The 22,859-nt window shown below is 40.0% G+C and overlaps 1 protein-coding gene and 1 long non-coding RNA gene across 2 annotated transcripts in view; one reads left to right on the top strand and one right to left on the bottom strand.

The window, feature by feature from the left end:
- LOC140713754 (uncharacterized) overlaps window positions 1-16,853 on the bottom strand; it is a 32,131-nt gene extending 15,278 nt beyond the window's left edge. Inside the window, exon 1 of the long non-coding RNA XR_012095724.1 lies at window positions 16,603-16,853. This is a non-coding gene — a long non-coding RNA (uncharacterized lncRNA). The remainder of the gene's footprint in view (window positions 1-16,602) is intronic.
- Window positions 10,482-22,859, top strand: part of slc6a19a.1 (solute carrier family 6 member 19a, tandem duplicate 1) — a 30,075-nt gene continuing 17,697 nt past the window's right edge. Inside the window, exons 1-5 of the mRNA XM_073024230.1 lie at window positions 10,482-10,794; window positions 19,109-19,249; window positions 20,397-20,534; window positions 20,718-20,899; window positions 22,339-22,449. Of these exons, the coding sequence (XP_072880331.1) occupies window positions 10,578-10,794; window positions 19,109-19,249; window positions 20,397-20,534; window positions 20,718-20,899; window positions 22,339-22,449 (789 nt within the window). The 5' untranslated portion in view covers window positions 10,482-10,577. The remainder of the gene's footprint in view (window positions 10,795-19,108; window positions 19,250-20,396; window positions 20,535-20,717; window positions 20,900-22,338; window positions 22,450-22,859) is intronic.

Genomic DNA, 22,859 nt, shown 5'->3' with positions numbered 1-22,859 from the left:
TGCACCAGTTCTAATTGAAGGGTCAACACTGGAAAAGGACCCTGGATGTCAACATCTCGAAACACCTCCAGTATTCTGGGCCCAGTACATCAATTCTACGGCCACACCTCACTACCAGGTGTGGGTAAACGTACCTGATGAGGGTCACCAGTTGGAAAATAAAACAGACGCTAAGCCACAACAGCATGTTAATGCAAGGGGTTTTATTTAGTGCCAGGGTGAATAAAAAAGAGCAAAAGCTGCCCAAAAGCTGTGAAGAAAAAAAGCATTTACAAATAGACAAATGAAAATGTTGACGAGGGTAAGGCAGTGGATGTAGTCTATATGGACTTCAGCAAGGCCTTTGACAAAGTTCCACATGGAAGGTTAGTTAAGAAGGTTCAGTCGTTAGGTATTAATGCTGGAGTAATAAAATGGATTCAACAGTGGCTAGATGGGAGATGCCAGAGAGTAGTGGTGGATAATTGTTTATCGGGATGGAGGCCGGTGACTAGCGGGGTGCCTCAGGGATCTGTTTTGGGCCCAATGTTGTTTGTAATATACATAAATGATCTGGATGATGGGGTGGTAAATTGGATTAGTAAGTATGCTGATGATACTAAGGTAGGAGGTGTTGTGGATAATGAGGTGGGTTTTCAAAGCTTGCAGGGAGATTTATGCCGGTTAGAAGAATGGGCTGAACGTTGGCAGATGGAGTTTAATGCTGAGAAGTGTGAGGTTCTACATTTTGGCAGGAATAATCCAAATAGAACATACAGGGTAAATGGTAGGGCATTGAGGAATGCAGTGGAACAGAGAGATCTAGGAATAACAGTGCATAGTTCCCTGAAGGTGGAGTCTCATGTAGATAGGGTGGTGAAGAAGGCTTTTGGAACGCTGGCCTTTATAAATCAGAGCATTGAGTACAGAAGTTGGGATGTAATGTTAAAATTGTACAAGGCATTGGTAAGGCCAAATTTGGAATATTGTGTACAGTTCTGGTCACCGAATTATAGGAAAGATATCAATAAATTAGAGAGAGTGCAGAGACGATTTACTAGGATGTTACCTGGGTTTCAGCACTTAAGTTACAGAGAAAGGTTGAACAAATTAGGTCTCTATTCATTGAAGCGTAGAAGGTTGAGGGGGGATTTGATCGAGGTATTTAAAATGTTGAGAGGGATAGATAGAGTTGACGTGAATAGGCTGTTTCCATTGAGAGTAGGGGAGATTCAAACGAGAGGACATGATTTGAGAGTTAGGGGGCAAAAGTTTAAGGGAAACACGAGGGGGTATTTCTTTACTCAGAGAGTGATAGCTGTGTGGAATGAGCTTCCTGTAGAAGTAGTAGAGGCCAGTTCAGTTGTGTCATTTAAGGTAAAATTGGATAGGTATATGGATAGGAAAGGAGTGGAGGGTTATGGGCTGAGCGCGGGTAGGTGGGACTAGGTGAGATTAAGAGTTCGGCACGGACTAGGAGGGCCAGAATGGCCTGTTTCCGTGCTGTGATTGTTATATGGTTATATGAAAACAAACGCGTAGCACCACACCACTCAGCAAAGCTAAACTGAGGGTTTAAATCTGCCTGTGTAGGGTGTAATGTGCTTGCGCCCACTAATCCAGGCATTATTTTAGGATGCCCCAAACTGTCCCTCGGGACTTTTGGGGCCATTCTGCTGTCTACAAACTGATGTGATAGTGTGAGTGAAAATCAGCGAAACGGTTTGGAATGTCTGTTTCTAGAATCCTTATTTTTATGAGTTATAAACCAGTAGAGCACATTAACTGAAGCTATTGTTTTGATTAGCCAAGCTGGCAATTGTTTTACTGTTAGGCTGTGTATATGGTGAACTCTGAAGAACTGCAGTATGGGAGGTCACAGTGTGTGAACTACTAGGGAAACTAGGGCAGGGACAGAACAAGGAGGAGTGACTAACCGGGCCGAGGGGCAGGGTTAGCAGGAGAATTAGCATTGCCAACCATGAAAAAGGCGTGCCAGCATCACTATTTCCAAAAAGTTTAAGGAGATTTGGTATGAGATTGAAGACACCAACACATTTCTACAGATTTATAGTGGAGAGCATTCTGATTGGGTTGGAAATTCCAAAGCACAAGAATGAACAAGGTTGAATAACAGGTTGAGCCAGTTCCATCATGAGTACAGCTCACCTGTCCCGCACCCCACTCCCAACCATCAGGGCATCTACAAGAGCCAACATTCATGATCAAGGTCATGTCCTCTTCTTGATGCTGCCATCAAGCAGGTGGTACAAGATCACACCTTAACTATGTGTTCTTGCAATGTAGGGTGCTGCTGCTACAAGAAAAAGAACCACAAATTTTCATGGTACTTATTAATACTCAGTGTCATACGCCTAGGGCATATCAGCTAAGGGCCAAGTGGTCTATTCCTGCCAATTCATCATAAATCTCTTTTAAATTCCAATCATTTAAGAGAATTTTTTGGCTTGGGATTCTTTAGTTACTCTAGTACTCTATGCCAGTATCCATTAGTTATTCAAGTATTAATTCCTTTTTTTTGGAACCTTAGCAGACATTCCAACCTGCAAAAACTCATTTCAGAGTGGTAGCACCATCAATTTGCGGGAGACTCCCAGAACTTCTGGGAGAGGTGGGATGTCTGCAATCGAGTAGCTCCTTAGCAGCTAGCCAGCTAGTTTAAATAATGTTAGCTATGCTAATAAATGAATGACACCTGTTAAACTCACCTCAACAGTCACTTAACCCACCACGGGCAATAGAAAAGTCACTGTTGCAAGCAGTGCAGCGAGCAACACTGTCATTATTTTTGACCCCTATTAGGCAGGGGTACACTTTAGTGTAGTCTAGGGTGAAGTACGTTTTATATTTTCTTTTTTTGGAACACTCTGCCACAGCGCTCTCTCTCTCTCAAAAAGATCGATTTCCAGGATATTGTATATAATTTGCAGGCGTCAGGGAGCCGCTATCAATATGTGGAAGACTCCCGGAACTTCCAGGAGAGGTGGGATGTCTGCCTTAGTTGCCTAGCATTTCTGGTCACTGAAAAATGCAGCATAGAAGCAGGCCCTTTGCCCCATCCAGTCCATGCCAAACCATTTAAACTGTCTACTCTCATCGAAATACACCGAGACCATCGCCCTCCATAACCTGACCATCCACGTCCCTATCCAAACTTCTCTAAAACGTTGAAATTGAGCTCACATGCATCACTTGGGTTGGTAACTCACACCACACTCTCATTACCCCCTGAGTGAAGAAGCTTCCCCCCATGTTACCCTCAAACTTTTCACCCATCACCCTTAACCCATGACCTCTGGTTGTAGTCACACCCAACATCATTGGAAAAAGCCTGCTTGCATTTACCCTATCTATATCCTTCATCATTTTATACACATCTATCAAATCTACCTTCAATCTTTTATATTCTAAGGAATAAAGTCCTAACCTATTCAACCTTTCTTTATATCACTGGTCCTGCAGACCCAGCAACAACTTTGTAAATTTTCTCTGTATTCTTTCAACCTTATTTACATCGTTCCTGTAGGTAGTTGACCCAAAATGCACACAACACTCCAAATTCAGCCTCGTCAATGTTTTATACAACTTCATCATAACATCCCATCCCCTGTCACAAACAAGAGAAAATCTGCAGATGCTGGACATCCGAGCAACACGCACAAAATGCTGGAGGGACTCAGCAGGCCTGGCTGCATCTAGGAAAAGAGTACAGTCGATGTTTCTGGACAAAACCCTTCGGCAGGACTGTAGAAAAAAACTGAGGAATAATTTAAAAGGGGAGAGAGATAAACACAGATGACAGGTGAAACCTGGAGAGAGAGGGATGAAGTAAAGAGCTGGGAAGTTGATTGGTGAAAGAGACTGAAGGCCATAGAAAAAAGAAAAGGGGGGATGAGTACCTGAGGGAGGCGATGGGTAGGAAAGGAGATAAGGTGAGAGAGGGAAAAGAGGATGGGAAATGGTTGGGGGGGGGGGTTGGGGGGCATTACTGGAAGTTTGAGAAATTGATGATCACGTCATCAGGTTGGAAGCTACCCAAACAGTGTTGTTCCTGCAACCTCATTGTGGCCTGATCACAACAGTGGATAAGGCCACATATGGACATGTTGGAATGGGACTGGGATGTGGAATTAAAATGGGTGGCCACTGGGAGATACTGCTTTTATTGGCGGACGGAGCATAAATGCTCAGTAAGGCAGTCTCCCAATCTACGTTGGGTCTCACCGATATAGAGGAGACCACACCGGGAGCACCAACTGCTGGAACAACACCTTATATTCCATTTGGATAGCCTCCAAATGACCTGATGACATGAACATCAATTTCTCAGACTTCCGGTACTGCCCCTCACATCCCCCCTCCCCCCTCACCTTTTTTGTCCCTTGTAATCCTTTTGCACTTAAAATGTCTGAAGAGTCCCTCAGGATTTTCCTTCAAGTTATGAGGGCAACCTCATTTCTTCTTTTAGCACTCCTGATTTCTTCCCATTTTAATTCAATTCCCATTTCCATTCCCATTCCGATATGTCCATTGATGGCCTCCTCCAATGTTGTGATGAGTCACACTTAGGTTGAAGGCACAACACCTTATATTCTGTTTGGGTAGCCTCCAACCTGATGGCCTGAACATCAATTTCTCAAACTTCTGGTAATACCCTCACCCCCTCTTCACCATTCCCCATCCCCTTTTCCCTGTCTCACCTTATCTCCTTGTCTGCCCGTCACCTCCCTTTGGTGCTCCTCCACCCTTTTCTCTCCTCCATGGCCTTCTGTCTCTTTCACTAATCAACTTCCCAGCTCTTTACTTCATCCTTAACCCTCCAGGTTTCACCTATAACCTGATGTTCCTCTCTCCTATCCCCCCCCCCCCACCTTTTAGATCTTGTCCTCAGCTTTTTACTCAAGTCCTGCTGAAAGGTTTCAACCTGAAACACCAACTGTGCTCTTTTCCTAAATGCTGCCTGACCTGTTGAGTTCCTCCAGCAATTTGTGTGTGTTGCTCGGATTTCCAGCGTCTGCAGATTTTCTCTTGTTTTCTTCCTTTAAGTGTTCTCTTTGATCTCTTATACTCCATAAGCACCCCATTTGTTCCTCTCTGTCTATACCTGATATGTACCTCCTTCATTTTCTTAACCAGGGCATTTTGGAAAGCATCAAGTCAAATAGGTGACTGGGACTGGAAGGGAGGTACCCCAGGGTACTGTAGGAAGCCAGGGAAGAGATTTCTGACCTTCTGGTGAAGATCTTTGCATCATCAGTGAGGACGAGAGAGGTTCTGGAGGATTGGAGGGTTGTGGATTTTGTTCCCTTATTCAAGAAAGGGAGTAGAGATAGCCCAGGAAATTATAGACCAGTGAGTCTTACTTGGTAAGTTGATGGAGAAGGTCCTGAGAGGCAGGATTTATGAGCATTTGGAGAGGCATAATATGATTAGGAATAGACAGCAAGGCTTTGTCAAAGGCAGGTCGTGCCTTACGAGCCTGATTGAATTTTTTGAAGATGTTACTAAGCACATTGATGAAGGTAGAGCCATAGATGTAGTGTATATGGATTTTAGCAAGGCATTTGATAAGGTAACCCATGCAAGGCTTACTGAGAAAGTAAGGAGACATTCCTTTGTGGATCCAGAACTGGCTTGCCCACAGAAGGCAAAGAGTGGTTGTAGACAGGTCATATTCTACATGGAGGCTGCTGACCAGCGGTGTGCCTCAGGGATCTGTTCTGGGACCCCTACTCTTTGTGATTTTTATAAATGACCTGGATGAGGAAGTGGAGGGATGGGTTAATAAATTTGCTGATGACACAAAGGTTGGGGGTGTTGTGCATAGTGTGGAGGGCTGTCAGATGTTATAGTGGGACATTAATAGGATGCAAAACTGGGCTGAGAAGTGGCAGATAAGTGTGAGGTGGTTCATTTTGGTAGGTCAAATATCATGGCAGAATTTAGCATTAATGATAAGACTCTTGGCAGTGTGGAGGATCAGAGGGATCTTGGGGTCCGAGGCTATAGGACACTCGAAGCTGCTACACAGGTTGACTCTGTAGTTAAGAAGGCATACGGTGCATTGGCCTTCATCAATCATGGGATTGAGTTTAAGATTGGAGAGGTAATGTTGCAACTGTATAGGACCCTGGTCAGACCCCACTTGGAGCACTGTGCTCAGTTCTGGTTGCCTCACCACAGGAAGGACGTGGAAATCATAGAAAGGGTGCAGAGGAGATTTACAAGGATGTTGCCTGAATTTGGGGAGCATGCCTGCTGAGAATAGGTTGAGTGAACTCGGTCTTTTCGCCTTGGAGCAATGGAGGATGAGAGGTGACCTGATAGAGGTGTATAAGATGATGAGGGGCATTGATCGTGTGGATAGTCAGAGGCTTTTTCCCAGGGCTGAAATTGCTAGCACGAAAGGGCATAGTTTCAAGGTGCTTGGAGGTAGGTACAGAGGAGATGTCAGGGGTAAGTTTTTTATGCAGAGAGTGGTGAGTGTGTGGAATGAGCTGCTGGCGGCAATGGTGGAGGCGGATACAATAGAGTCTTTTAAGAGACTCCTGGATAGGTACATGGAGTTTAGAAAAATAGAGGGCAATGGGTAAGCCTAGGTAGTTTTAAGGTAAGGACATGTTCGGCACAGCTTTATGGGCCAAAGGGCCTGTATTGTGCTGTAGGTTTCCTATGTTCTTATGTTTCTATAACAATTGTATGTCTCTTGCAACAGTTTGTGATTTGTCTGCAAATTTATTCCTCTAAATCCATCAGACTGTTGGCTGGCCTGTAATAGAGCTCCCTTAATGTAGTCATACCTTTCTTATTTCTCAGTTCCACCCATAATGCCTCACCAGCCAAGTTCTCCAGTCTGTCCTGACTGAGCACTGCCGTGACATTTTCATTGTCTACTAATGCCACCACTCATCCTTTAACCCTTCCCGCTCTGCTGCATCTAAAACAATGGAAGCCTCAGAAAACTGAGCTGCCAGTCCTACTCCTCCTGCAACCGAGTCTTGCTAATGTCTACAATATCATAATTCCAGGTGTTTGTCCATGGCCTGAGCTCATCTGCCTTTCCTATGATACTCTTGCAGTGAAATATATATATAGCTCCGAAAATTAGTCCCACTATGCTCACCCTCTTGATTCCCGACTTTGTCTGAGGTTTTAACATCTGTCACCCCAACCTCTCCACTATCTGTATTGGAAATCTGATTGCCATCCTCCTGCAACTCTACTTTAATTCCATCCCCCCCCCCCCCCAACTCCATATAGCATCAACAAACCGTCCTGCTACGATATTAAACCCCTTCCAGTTCAGGAGCAAACCATCTATTCTGTACAGGTCCCACCTTCTCTGGAAAGAGAGCCCAATGATCCAAAACTCTTATGCCCTACCTCCTACACCAACTCCTTAGATACGTATTAAACTGTATAATCTTCTTCTTCTGGCCTCACTAGCACATGGTATGGGTATGTGGTGAACTACATATACCTGTCTGGACTGCTTCTGTGGTTCCTCCCACAGACCCCTGTATAAAGGCGATTGAGGCCTGATGCCCGGCCTCATTCTCCAGGATGTAGTGTTGTTCATTCTTCCAGTCAATAAAAGCCGATATCTCGCTTCTTACATCTCAGAGTGAGTTATTGATGGTGCATCAGGGTAGCAATCCTGAGATCACAACCCTGAAGATCCTGCCCTTTAACTTAGCACCTAACTCCCTGAACTCCCTTTGCAGAACCTCATCACTCATCCTACCTGTGTCATTGGTACCTAAATGGACCACAACCTATGGCTGTTCACCCTCCATCTCAAGAACACTGAGGACTCGATCCGAGATGTCCCAGAGAGGCCATGGCTGCTGCCTTACTTTAATTTGTTCTTGCACACGAGAGGCAACATACCATCCAGGAATCTCGTTCTTGTCCACAGAACCTCCTTTCAGTTCCCCTAACTAATAAATCCCCTATCTCCACAGCGTGCCTCTTCTCACCCCTCTCCTTCTGAGTAGCAAAGTCGGATTCAATGCCAGAGACCTGGCCTTCATCTGTTAGGTCATCTCTGCTAAAGAGGTATACCTGCTGATGATGGGAATCCGCATGAGGACATTGTGCTCTGGCCATTTAACCCCTTTCCCCTCCTGACTGTCACCCGGTTTCCTGGGTCCAGCATCTTGGGTGTAACTACTTCTCTATATGTCCTATTTATCACCCCGCTCAGGCTCCTGAAAGATCCAGAGTTCATCCAGTTCCAGCTCCAACTCCTTAATGCAGATTGTTAGAAGCTGCAGCTGGATGCACTTCTCAGAGGTGTAGTCCTGAGGGACACTGGAGGGCTCCCTGCCTTCGCACATCCCACAAGAGGAGCATTTCTCTATCTTACCTGGCATCTCTACTGTTTGAATGGAGCAAATATAAAGAAGGAAGAACAATGAACAGTGGGGGTATGGGGTGGGAGATGAGCTCTACCCTCAGCTTTTTTTGCCTTCTCTCCCTGAAACCTCTCATCACTGAGCGCACAAAGATCTAAAGCCCAAGATGTCTCCTCTCTCACTCTGACCACTCCAGCAATGGCTGCTGCCTTACTTTAATTTGTTCTTGCCTATCAATCCCGAATGCAATGGGCTGCTGCCCAAAGCACCAGATGTGGCGAGTTGCTGCCGTTTCTACTCAGTCAGTGAACCTGTGTGAGCTATGTCATCTCAGGCTTCCGATCTCCAATGTGCCACTGATGAAAGCTCCAAGCTGCCGCAAGTCATCGCCTTTCCTACTCAATAAGCAAATCCCAGCGAGCTACGTCACACCTGTGTGATCTCTGATATGCAGTATATTCGTTGAATTTACTCTGAAGAATGGTAGAAAAATATATCTGACATGAATTCTGATCCTTTAGCCAGTGAGCCTGATGTAAGTTGAGTTGGCAGATCTGTTAAATGAAAGAGAGGTTCTGGTAGTCGGTCCAGATCAGGCAGGGCTCAGTGTTCCCATCGAATAGTGTCTTCATTCCTCTAAGGCTCATTTAATGGTGAGTAGCTCCCTGTCTCCTATTCCACAATGGCTACAGAACACAAAGGTATGGTTTTCTTCCATTGCCCTCTCTTTTTATCGGTTTCTGTCTCTGTCTCTGTCTGTCTCTCTGCTTCCTTTCTTAAAATGGTCTTTAGTCACAATTAGCTGCCAGCGAGCTCTTGCTCCAGCTACTTTATTCTTTGATCATTTCAAAACATCCTTCGAATTCACCATTCTAGTATCTGAAGCGTGACTAGATAGGCTCAGGTACAAGGGATTATTGGAATATTTGATGAAAGTGAAGATTACGCATTCCTGTCAATGTTTTACAGAACAACGTCATTAACACAGCTTAACAAGCATATAACATGTTAGCGAGGAATTAAATTAACTTATGTGCCATGTACAGCAGACAAGGTAAGAGAGGGAAATTTCATTCCCTAAAGAGGCATCAATAAATCAAATGGCTTGTCACGACAATCTGTAGGTTCATGGTCAATTTTGAGGATACTGGCTTTTATTTCAAGTACACAGCTGCCTTGGGGGAATTTGAAAGCAAGTCTCCAAATTCAAAGTTCAGGTTATCTTTATTATCAAAGTACTGTACATGTACGTCACCACATACTGCCCTGAGATTCATTTTGTTTCAGGCATTCACAGTAGAACAAAGAAACACAGTAGAAGAAATGGGAAACTACACATAAACAAGCAATGTGCAAAAAGAAGGCAATCTGTGCAAATACAAAATAAGTAGTAAATAAACATAAGTAGTACTGAGAACTGAGGACTCAGTTCAGAGTTGAAGTGAGTGAAGTTATCCACAGTGGTCCAGGAGCCTGATGGCTGAAGAGAAATAACTATGAACTACCCTGATGGTGAGGGACCTATGGCTCCTGAACCACCTTTCCAACAACAGCAGGGAGAAGAAAGCCTGGCCTGGATGCTGGGGTTCTTGATAATGGATGCTCCTTCCCTGTGTCTTGTAGATGTGCTCAATGGTGGGGAGGGCTTTGCCTGTGATGGACTGGCTTAATATCCAAATCTCCAGATGACCCAAAAATAACATAAACTACAGTTTCTGATAAGCTGTGAGGTTGTGCAAATGAAACACATGGCTTGGAATAAATGTATTGAAATGATCAGATGATAATAATTATTCCTATTTCCTACATACTTACTGTTTTTGTTGCCTGTGATCTGCTAATACCATTTAAATTTTAAAAGGGTAGATTTCCTTGCAGTTAAAAAAGTGGGCTATAAAATTTAAATAAAAGAGGGGACTTGAATGCTTTGCAATCTTTACAGAATCAAATAAATCTAAATTGAAAAGTCCTCTGATACAAAATTTGTAATTGTATCTCAGAACTGTAATCTTCCAAGAGATAAAATGCATTAATAATTATCAAATTTTACTAGGATGGCCGAACATTCTGCTAACACATCAGTTTGCAGAAGATACACCTACAGATGCTGGTGCTAAAGGTTCCCTATAAAAGCACATAGTTAACAACAGCACCTTCCACTTTATTCAGACATCCTTCAGCCACTCTGTTCCCATTGTGAGCTGGTGTTTCAAACCCATCATGCCAAGGTTCAATCTCTCAAAAATCTGTTTGCCAAATCCTGGTCTGGAAGATAGAATTCCATCCTATGATGAACTCGAGAGGAGAGAAATCGAAGAGGTGGACGATCGACCCAAATGGGACAACAAAGCTCAGTATTTGTTAACATGTGTTGGTTTTTGCGTGGGATTAGGAAATGTGTGGCGATTCCCCTATCTCTGTCAAAGCCACGGAGGAGGTATGTAATAAAACAATTGTTAATCATCAAACATTATAAAGAAGCAAAAATAAATTCTACAGTTCTTACTGTAAATGTGTATTATTAAGTGGAAGTTAAAGTACAATGTGATATTTATCTTAAAGAACAGAATGGGTGGAAGGATAAGTGAATGCAAGCTAGATTACTTCTTGAACGAAGTGTGAAGACCAGTAATTCTTCTAAATGAAAATAAGTCTTTGCTGGACTTTATTAATAAGAGCATTAATATTAGGTAGTCTGGGATTTCAATGTTGCAAAGACATGCTTCAGTGGAAATTCATTTTGTAAAAGGAAAGTATCAGGTTGGATTGTAATTGTTCAAATTAATTGAAGGAACGCCATGTAATTTGATCATTTTCAAATGCAATTATTTTCATTTATTTTCTTTCAGCGTTTACATACTGTCACCAGCAGCTTAGTGTTTGCAAAGTGCTATTTGATTACAAATACAGAATGAATTAGGCTAGCACCATTGTATTGGGTAATGTGATTCTCAGTAAGGGGGCACTAGAAACGTAGAATCACAGAAGCAGGCCATTCAGCCTTTCGAGCATCTTCTGCTATTCAATGTGATCATGGCAGATTCAATACCATATTTCCAATTTATCTCCATACCTTTTAATCAAATTCATATGAAGAAATATACCTACTTAAACCTACTTAATGACCTGGCCCCACTGCCTTGTTTGCAACCTCTGGTTCTACGCACCCCAGAGAGAGGAAACATTCTCACTGTGTCTAGTTTGCAAGTTACTGTTAGAATTTCAGTGGAAAGGAGACAGGATTAGTTGACCCTCTCTCTATTCTTAGGAATATCCCACAATCCCAGGAATCAGTCTGGTGAATCTCTAGCATGCAGGTGAGTGGTAGAATCAAAGTTGAAATGATGAGAGTGTGAGAAGAATTTAAAAATGGGATTAATGCTCACACATGATAAATTTCTAGTCAAGATGCAGTGGCCAAGGGGCTGGCTGCTGGATATATCTTATTTTGAAGAGCCAGGGTGGGAACATTAAATTCAATAATGTCTCTGCTAGCCCAAGAGTGTGAACAGAGTCTTTTTCATTTCTATAAGTTCCTGTGTTTAAAGCACTAATTCTGAATATTAACATATTAGTTGATGCAACATAAAACATACTGGTACTTACTAATCAACACACAAGAAAAAGAATGAATGTGGAATTAAGTAGTGAAAGTACTGGTTAGATTAAATTTCCGTTGTAAAGAGTATGATTCAGAGGTAGGCTCTGAAAGATGTGGGCAATACTTGTTTTTCAACTTCCCAGAATGTAAAATAAAAAATTATGCAAGTAAAACACTTACATTTGCATCATTGTGCATGTAATATAATATGTAATATGTCATATAAATTACCTTTATAAATAAAGTTTATAAATAGGCATCTGTCATCTAGCATAACTATTATTGAGATATTGTAGAATCGCAGAAGTAGGCCAGTATAGAGGTTTAAAAACTTAGCTGCTGCAGCTGTGCACCATGAATGGAATAACAAATTCTTCTGAAAGATGAAAAAGTAGTAGCTATAGAAAAATTCAGTATTTCTCATATGGGATGTAGCACACAGACACTGTTAGCCCTAATAACCTGAGGAAAACTCGGTAGGAAGAAGCTGAAATTTCTCTGGTTAGAGAAAGTTTGAGGAGATGTTCAGAATCCAAGCTATTTAATCCTAGAATCAAAAAGATCATACACAGGAGGGTGTTCTGTCCATCAAACCTGCATTGATTCCAGCTAACACAATGCTAACAATTCCTTTCCCTATGGCTTTGTAAATCATTCTGTTCAAAAGGTAACTCAGAACAAGTCAATTACCAACACTGTCAATTCTCAGATGGAGAGGAACGTAGACAAAACAAAATAACTTGAAATTGAGAGGTTTATTACATAAACGAACAGGGAAATATAAAGAACCTCAGAACAAAATATTGTCTCTGAATGTAAGACAAATAATGCATCTTCAGGTAAGAGATGATTATGTTGACCAATTTCTAGATAATCAGAATCAGGTTTAATAACAGGGATAATAACTCAGCCATTTTGAAATGGAGGAGCAGACCTGATGCACTGAATGGCCTAATTCTACTCTTACGTCTTTTGGTCCTATGGTCTATCACTGACATGTATGTCATGAAATTTGTTGTTTTGCAGCAGCAGTACAGTGAAATATATGAAAGCTACAAATTGCAATAAAATATGTATAAAAATTAGTTAAGTAGGGAAGAAAGAGAGCAAAAAATAGTCGTAGTACTCATGGGTTGGTTCATTAGCCACTCAGAATTCTGATGGCAGAGGGGAAGAAGCTGCTCCTAAAATGTTGAGTATGTGCCTTCAGGTACTTGTCCGTTCTCCCTGAGGGTAGCAATGAGAAGAGGGCATGTCCTGGGTGATGTGGTCCTTAGTAATGGATGTTACCTTTCTTAAGGCATTGCCTTTTGAAGATGTTCTTGATGTTGGAGAGCCAATTGCCCATGATGGAGCTTGCTGACTTGTCAACTTTCTCCAGCTTTATCCAATACTGTGTAGTGGCCCCTCCATACCGGATGGTGATGCAACCAGTTAGAATGCTCTCCATTGTACATCTGTAGTGATTTGCTAGTGTCTTTGGTGACATAACAAAATCTCCTCAAACTCCTAGTAAGTACCTCTCTGAGATAAATGAAGATTCTTATAGAATTCAGCTACTGCTTCCTTCCTGTTTTACATTGTTACAGATAATGATATTTGTACTGGTGCATTTTCTTTGTGGGACTCACAATTTATTTTTGAGGTAAAAATAAATAGACGTATTTCTATAATTGAAACCACATTCATCTTTGAAAAGTAGTTAATAAATGTCAATGGATATATTAAAAAGAGTCTGTCAAATGAGGAGGTGCAATGTTCTAAACATTGGAGTGTGTGTAAATGTGTGTGTGGGCTGGGGAGCAGAGCTGTTTTCTAATACCTGTTTTTAAGGCAACGGATATACTGCTAACTGAGGTTCAGTTGCTCATGTTAAAAATTCATAACCATTAAGCCAATAAATATTACTTAAAATCCTGCAAGCAGACTGTGATGATTTTATAGAATAAACATACTAGTCCTTCTGTTTGTATTTCTGGCCATTCTTCTGGTTGGTTTAAGAGTAAAATTATCATAAAGAGCTTATTTTCTACATAACTAATTGGCATCACATCCTTTCTAGTTTTCCCCCTTTCCTCCTGATACGCCACACTCACATTAGAGTTTAGAACCAAAATAGATTTTTTTGAAGAGCTGTTTGCTTTATTTTTTGTCAGTAAATTATTAACTCGCCTGATCATAAAATAGTCCCAAGTAACATTATATAATGTATTAGTGTGTTGTAAATGGCTCCTATTTGTCTGAATATTGCCACAACTGCAATTTCAAATGATTTCAAGACAGTTGCATTTTAGCCAATGTTCAGGAAACATACTTTAAACAGATTGATATTCCTAGGATCTAATGATTCTCCCAAAGAGTAACAATTGGGATTGGAGTCTTCTAATCCAATTCTGCCTGGTTAGTTGCTTTGCTTTGAGAAAAAATATCTTGTACATGCAAAATGCCATTTGCCTTAAAAAATCAATACTAGCTATCCTTACCTGTCCATGCATCTCAAAATTCTTGCTAATTTAGTCTGTTTTCATTTATTAATTCATGGGATACAGTCAACACTGACAAAATCACTATTCAATGTCCGTCTTTATCCACCCCGGGGAAGAATATTCAGCATTGAATTAGAAACATATGGAGAATTTCTATCCCTTTTTGTTTCAGCTCTTCAAAGGGAATGCTGCTTTGTGGTAAAATAGAATTCAGGGCAGCTTTTGAGTCAGAATGAATAGTGTAGAATGTTGCCATAGGTTATAGCAGGACATTGACAAGATGCAGATCTGGGCTAAAAGTGGCAGATGGGAAAATGGAGGATAGGATTAGATTGATTTTAGAGTTATAAATTGGGTTAAATGGCCTATACTATGCTGTCTATGCTCTACGAAAGCAAAGACTATTTATTCTTCCACATAGTGAAGGTGTAGCCTGGGGTATTAACCAAGAGATTTCTATCAGTTTCTTATCGAAGTGAAATGCACTGTGTAACTTGATAAATACGTAATGGTCTTTTCATATCATGCTGAACCTTGACTGGCATTTTATTGATTTTATATCGGTCTATCATGGTTTCAGGGAGCAGCAAAACATGGTCAAGGTTAAGAAAAACAATTTACTGTTCAGTCACCAACTTTAGATCTGCAAATGCTCAAAACCGGAAAATGAAACCAGAAGATGGCCAATGTACAAAGCGACTGAAAAGAGGAAAAAGCAATATTCAGCAGCATTTTGGTCCCAGACACTGTTATCTTGAGGCTGAGAGGGATTCCTTGAGTATTAATCAAGATTTTAGATTCTAATCACTCTGCGGCAGTCTCTGGTCAAATAAGAGAAATGAGCTCAAATCTCATCACAGATAGCCAAGCAACGTAAATTCCGATAGCTCATGATCTAAGTCTGGAACTGAAGCATTAATGAAAGTATGGTATTTTTCCAAGACCATCTGCCTCACTGTTGTCCCTTAGGAAAATAACTTGCAACGCTTGTCCAATCTTTCCTATTTGTGACTCCAGGTTTCTTAAAAGTCCTTTGAAAAAGGCTCAGTTAACCTCTCAGCTTTGGCATTGGTAGGGGTATGTGGGGAAGCCCACATTCCTTTGAAAGAAAATACTTACCGTAGAACCATGTCACTTGAATAAGCCATATTGTACAAGAGGAGAAATGAGAAAGCCCCTTCAAACTTCATGCAGAGGTACTTTTAGTCTCCACCTGGCAGGGTCTGTGCATAACTCAAATATGAATGTTTTTAGATAGTTCACTTAATCTGCACTAAATGTTAGCCTATTCTGCGAATGGGATGTTCTTTGGTCCAAAGCAAAATCAGAATCAGAAGCCAATGCTCTAATATTTTAGAAAACACTTTGAGCTGTCCTCTTTGTTGACTTGAATCATATTCTTTCTCTATTTTAGCCTCCATTGACAGTTATAATTCCCCTACTTGCACATCTTCCATTAAAATATACAGAAGTAAAGTCCTATATAAAAATTGTTAATTTACCCGATGTCCACTTTAAACCACAGAACTCTTTCTTTAAAGCAAATATCTAATTTAACTGATAATTGTAAAGAAAGATATTTATTTTTCTGGAGCACTTTAGAATGCTGGTGACCTTTGAAACTGTGAAGGGAACAGATGCTTATTACCTCTCCAAATGCATGTGCTTTGGATATTTTATGAATATTAGTTGTCAATTAATGTTACAAAAGAAGATTTAATGAGCATCTGAGGGTGGTGTTTGATGCTGGGTTTTAGTGTTCTGATGAGCTACAAAATGCACATCAACAAATGTGTGTAACTGAATAATTTGGTGAAATAATTTCCAAATCAGATACAGAGAGTGAAAAATAAAGAGAGGAGAACATTTGGATTAAGAAAGAAAGTTGAAAGAGAGAGGAAAAAAATGACTTCAGCTGGTCTTAAAATAGAACATGCTTTCTCTCTGTATTTCAACTTTTACCAATCTCCTCGGGAGCATTTTTCTCAACATGATCAGTGATCACCTTTAATCAGGTAGCAGCTTCTTTCAATATACCACTCATAGAATTGAGAACATTACAGGGTAATGGTTATTATCTTATACCAGTACTGTACTGAGAACACGTGTGAACTATTGAAATCTAAATATTAGAGTTATTTTAAAGTAGTGAAAATACCTTAAACTAGCACGTTGTCAATGGGCATGAAGGTGCTAATGAGAAGCAGGTCCTCTAGTTGTTTTGCTTGAGACCAGCCTACCCCAGCAGATGGAAGGCCCAAGCAGTGGATGCCTTCAGCACAGTATGTCAGAGAGCCACACCCAGTGGGATTAGCACAAAGACCAAGTGTGGTGCTGGGTGAATCAAGCATAGTCTTATTCAATTTTATCCACTCTTTTTATCTAGCCATTCTAGCTATTACTTTTTTTCTTTGTGACTGTTTTTCTGAAATCATAACCACATGTGCTATTTGCACCTTGGTCCCAGAGGAATGCTGTTTCATTCAGACATATTCATGTATGGCTGAATAATGATTAAACTTGAACTATTTAGTAATTAGTCATTCATTCATCAATTAGCTGAGTATTCTATTTTTATTTACTCGTGAGTTGTGTGCATTATTGTAAGTTCAAATAGTATTTTGTTCTACTGCTATGATCTTGAAGTTAATCCCACAGAACTGTTTGGTAGAGAGGGACAAAGAAACAACAATATATTTCAAGGTGTTGTGTAATTTGGAGGAACGCTTGAATGGAGTTGGCCCTCTTGATCTTCCAACTGGTAAATTCTAAAGACTATTGTCAAGGAAGCTTTGACAAATTGCTGCAGTAAATATGAAAAGTATCTATTGCTTCTGAGTGCTAATTGATTTCTGGAAGTAGTATCTTCTTCAGTTTGGAGATAGTCTGGAGATAATTAGGCATTATAATCACAAATTATGTCAATTGGCCTAAGTCTTCTCTTCAAGTGTTCAACAAAGTACAAGACTATGTTTCCACCTATGTTGTTAGTCAATATGTGTCTAAATGAGGAATATATAGAAATTACAAACCAGTCTATTTTTATGGTTGTAAATATAAGTAATACCTTTTCAGTTGAATGAGCTGTGATTGGGCACTGATATCATGCTGGATTATGTTCTGACCCCCTCAGCTATGGGATTTTGGATTTGGCTCAAGTGATGTTTATATATTCAAAGTCTTCTGTGCGGACAGTAAGGATCCACGTGCAAGCTACACTCAGTGGCCATTTTATTAGGTAAACCTGTGCGGCTGTTCGTTGATGCAAATATCTAAGCAGCCAATCATGTGGCTGCAACTCAATGCATAAAAGTATGCAGACATGCTCGAAAGGTTCAGTTGTTGTTCAGACCAAACATTAGAATGGGAAAGAAATGTGATCTGAATGACTTTGCCCATGGAATGATTGATGGTGTCAGAGGGGTGGTTTGATTAACCCAGAAGTTCCTGATCTCCTGGGAGTTTCATGTCTCTTGGTGTTTACAGAGAATAGTGCAAAGAATGAAAACACATCCAGAGAGCTGAAGTTCTGTGGGTGAAAGCACCTTGTTAATTGAGAGAGGTCAGTGGAGAATGGCCAGACAGGTTCAAGCTACCAGGAAGGTGGCAGTAACTCAGATAACCAGACATCACTGCCTGGTTCGGAAATTGCACCATCTCAGATCGCAAGAGCCTGCAGCAGATAGTGAGGTCAGCTGAGAAGATCATCGGGGTCTCTCTTCCCGCCATCATGGACATTTACACTACACGCTGCATCCGCAAAGGAAACAACATTATGAGGGACCCCATGCACCCCTCATACAAACCCTTCACCCTCTTGCCGTCTGGGAAAAGGCTCCGAAGTATTCGGGCTCTCACGACCAGACTATGTAACAGTTTATTCCCCCAAGCTATCAGACTCCTCAATACCCAGAGCCTGGACTGACACCTTGCCCTATTGTCCTGTTTATTATTTATTGTAATGCCTGCACTGTTTTTGTGCACTTTATGCAGTCCAGTGTAGGTCTGTAGTCTAGTGTAGCTTTCTCTGTGTTGTTTTTTTTTATTACGTAGTTCAGTCTAGTTTTTTTATACTGTGTCATGTAATACCATGGTCCTGAAAAACGTTGTCTCATTTTTACTATGCACCGTACCAGCGGTTATGGTCGAAATGACAATAAAAGTTGACTTGACTTGTAACAACAGTGGTGTGCAGGAGAGTATTTCTGAATAAAAAGCACATTGAACCTTGAAGTGGATGGGCTACAGCAGCAGAAGACCACAAACATACACTCAGTGGCCACTTTATTAGGCACAGGAGGTATCGAATAAAGTGCCAACTGAGTATATTTGAGGAGTCAATCCAGTCAATAAAAATGTAGGCCTTCATTATTAAACAACTCCAACTCTGTCTCCACTCAGTCGTTTTCTTGCTCAGGAAGGTTCGTGTGAAATGTCGATTGATGAACTAGTGGATTTTCTTCCCATGGTAAAACTGGAGAAGATTTTGTGCGTAGACTAAATTTGCCACGCTGATGTGGAAGTTTATAAATCTGGATGCTTGAAATGAGATGTTATCCATTCCCTGCCCCCAAGTATTTCTAAAGAACCCAGAAGTGTTAAGGAGGATTGATAAGAGCACTCATGTTCCATTATTGCATCAATGCGTTTTTCATCTTTGCCAGGCGCATTCATGATTCCATTCCTCATCCTCTTGGTGTTGGAGGGCGTCCCACTGTTGCATCTGGAGTTTGCGATTGGACAGCGATTGCGGAAAGGCAGTGTTGGGGTCTGGAGTGCTATCCATCCTTGCCTTAAAGGAGTGGGTAAGTCATTAGCGTTCTGATTTTCAATGCAGTGACATGATTGAAAAGATGAACATGTCTGGATTTGAATATTGTTCCATAACTTCCTTTTGCATGTACATGTAAAAACCAAAACAAATGTCAAACAAGAAGATTTACCTGAAATTGTTAAAAAAAAAGTCATCAGACCTGGCAACATCTGTAAGGAGAGAAATAGAGTTTACACAACAGGTTGATGAACTTTCATTAGTTGGGAAAAATTAGTTGTCAATATTTCTAAATGAGCTAGTACACAATTCATCAACTACAATAAGAATAATCTGTTAGAGCAGGGATTCCTAACCTGGGGTCCATGGACCCCTTGCTTAATATTATTGGTGCATGGCACAAAAAAGGTTGGAAACCCTTATTCAAGATTCAAAGGTTCATTTATTATCAAAGTATATACATTTCTGAGATTCTTCTTCTCCAAATAGCCATGAAACCAAGCAACAAAAGAATGGCAACATGATCATCAACCCTCAAACCCCTCTCCCTTGCATGGATTGCAACAAAACATCAGTGCCCAAATAACCCTCTCGCCACACAAAACCAAACTGAACATAACACAACAAGAACATCAACCCCCAAACCCCCTCTGCCACATGAAACACAAAAAGAACAGCTGCCGCTGAATCCCCCTCTGCCTGCCCAAAGAAATTAACAGAAAAACCCCTGCCTTTCTCAAAAAAACCGAGAAGGAATGGGTGAAAACACGGAATATAAAAAATTATAAGACTGAAAAAAGGTCCATTGACCATAGTTCAAATGCATATCTCTATCTACATCCATAAGTGCAGAAAGATCTTGATAACGTCCTCTGGGCATAGTGACAGGCCACATAGGCTCCCCTCTCCGGCAGCAGAGCGATCCCACCAGCAATCAGAAAGCAAGCAGCTGGTGCTGACCCTCCGCATTCACTTCGAAGCTTCCATCTCCCTTGTTGCTTTAATCAGTGAACATCGGAAGCTTTAATCAGTGAAATAATGTAGAGTTTCCCGCAGTCTCCACAGTTCAATTCTTTAACTTAGATACTACACTGATGTGTAGTATCATTATTGCAATACATTATTGCCTCTGTTGGCTTTGCAGTATTCATATCATTTATATTGACTCTTGTTTTTTTTAGGTATAGCATCAATGTTGGTTTCATTCCTGGTGGGTTTATATTACAACAGCATAATTGCGTTGGTTATGTGGTACATCTTTAATTCATTTCAAGAGCCATTACCTTGGAGCAATTGCCCAATGACAGAAAACGGTACAGGTATAGATGAATTTTGCCTACTATTCCCAATATCCTTACTCAATCCACAACAAAACCTACTTGCAGTTTGATATAAATTACATCATGGAGTCAATCTGCTTGCTCGATTCTCAAGACAAGCAAGGATATTACTGCAGCACTCTGATTTCAGGAATAGTACTATTTTTATTCATGTTTTGATAGGATATGTGGAGGAATGTGCCAGGAGCTCTTCAGTAGATTATTTTTGGTACAGAGAGTCGTTAAACATTTCAACCAGCATCAATGATTCAGGCACAATCCAGTGGTGGCTACTACTCAGTCTCATCTGTGCTTGGTCTGTCCTATATGTATGCACAATCAGAGGCATTGAAACAACTGGCAAGGTACAGTACTAATTCATTTTACCTGTATTGTACAATTTTCACTCCAATCCTTAGGAGACAGTGTAACTTTCCTCATATTCAGAATTATCTTTCAGAATATTTATTGACAGAATGCTGCACTTCAAACAATGTTGATGCCAAAACCTAGTGAAATAGAAATATTAATTCAAAAAGGAAAAATTAAAAAAATTATATCTTGTATGTATAATTTGATTCAAAAACAGACAATTAAATCAGGAATTCATAAATCAAGACAAAAATGGGAATCTGATTTGAATGTTAAAACTGATGGAAAAAACTGGTCAAGATTATGTTCTGATAGTATGAGAAATACAATAAATGTTCGACTTAGATTAATACAATATAATTTTTTACATCAATTATATATAACACCACAGAAAATAAATAGATTAAATTCAAATATATCTGACCAATGTTTTCGATGTAATCAAGAAATTGATACTTTTTTACATTCTACTTGGTCTTGTTTTAAAATTCAACCATTTTGGATAAATCTAAGACTTTTATTGGAACAAATTACTGGAGTACAACTCCCACATAGTCCAGTATTATTTTTATTAGGAGACATTGAAGGGACAATACCGAAACTTAACTTGAATAAGTATCAGAAAAAATTTATAAAAACTGCATTGGCAGTAGCCAAAAAAGTTATTGCAGTTACTTGGAAATCTGATTTATATTTAACTATGGATTGTTGGAATAATGAAATACATAGTTTTATTCCACTTGAAAAAATTACATACAATCTAAGAAATGAATATTATATATTTTTGAAAATTTGGCTCCCATACTTACAAAAGATAGGATTAAATACATAGGTCCTTTGAAGATAAAATTATAAAGTAATTGGGGAAAGTAAAAATAAATATTAAAATTATTTTGAACTCCATGGAGCATGTGGGGATCCTCCGATATCCAGGCAATCTTTCTCTTTTTTTTCTTTCTTTAGATAAGGGTTAAAGGGGGGAGGGTTAAGAGGAGGGGGAGGGTTAATATTATTTTTCTCACTATTTTATCATCACATTTATTCTTTGTAATTTTCTAAAATTTAATAAATAAATAAATAAATGGATTTTTAAAAAAGAATGCTGCACTTGAGATTTGTATTTACTGGCATGTTTTGTAACGTCAAATGGTATTATGAATTTAAGTGATTAAAATGTGATAAATGTACGTAAGAACATTTTGTTCTATAGCTTGATTACAATAACTGCAGCTTAAAATCTGGACTGAGCAATGTATGGTTTCAACAGACATTATGTTAAAGAGAATGTGTAAAGTGACTTGCTTTCTCAAGACAGAGGCTCCCAATCTGGGATCTACAAACTCTTTGTTTAATGGTATTGGTCCATAGCATAAAAAAGGTCGGGAACCACTGCTCTAATACAATGGATTTAATCTTCTCTCTTTTCTTGCAGGCTGTATACATTACTTCTACTATGCCTTATCTGATACTTACAATCTTCTTGATACGGGGCCTAACGTTAAAAGGATCTGTTGATGGAATAAAATTTCTCTTTACGCCAGATGTAAATATTTATTGCTTTTTCTCTCAGTTATGTGAGATTTTGTTAAGTCAGTAATCTCTATTATGATACTTATTACCGAAAAGAAAAATAGAAATGGTGACTTTGACCCTCAACAATACATACAGTAGTTTGAAGTTGGAAAGGAAGATAATATTTTTAAGTTGTCAAAAATTGCCCCAACAAAGACAATGTTAAAGTTGAATACAAGAAGACAATGTTAAAAGGCAGTTTGACACTAGAGTCACATAGAAGCCAAAATATCAAGTTTCCTTCCTGAGAATGATTAGTGAACCACCTAGGATTATTGTGACAATCCGGTAGCACCAAGGCCATCCCTTTTTAACTGATAACATTTTTACATTGAATACATGTTCACAAACGGTGAATTAAGATGATTATTAATGCAATAA

This window comes from Hemitrygon akajei, chromosome 20, assembly GCF_048418815.1.
Source record: "Hemitrygon akajei chromosome 20, sHemAka1.3, whole genome shotgun sequence".
NCBI classification, from domain to species: Eukaryota; Metazoa; Chordata; class Chondrichthyes; order Myliobatiformes; family Dasyatidae; genus Hemitrygon; species Hemitrygon akajei.
Note: the sequence above shows the minus strand (reverse complement) of the source record. Positions and strands in the feature narration are given on the sequence as shown.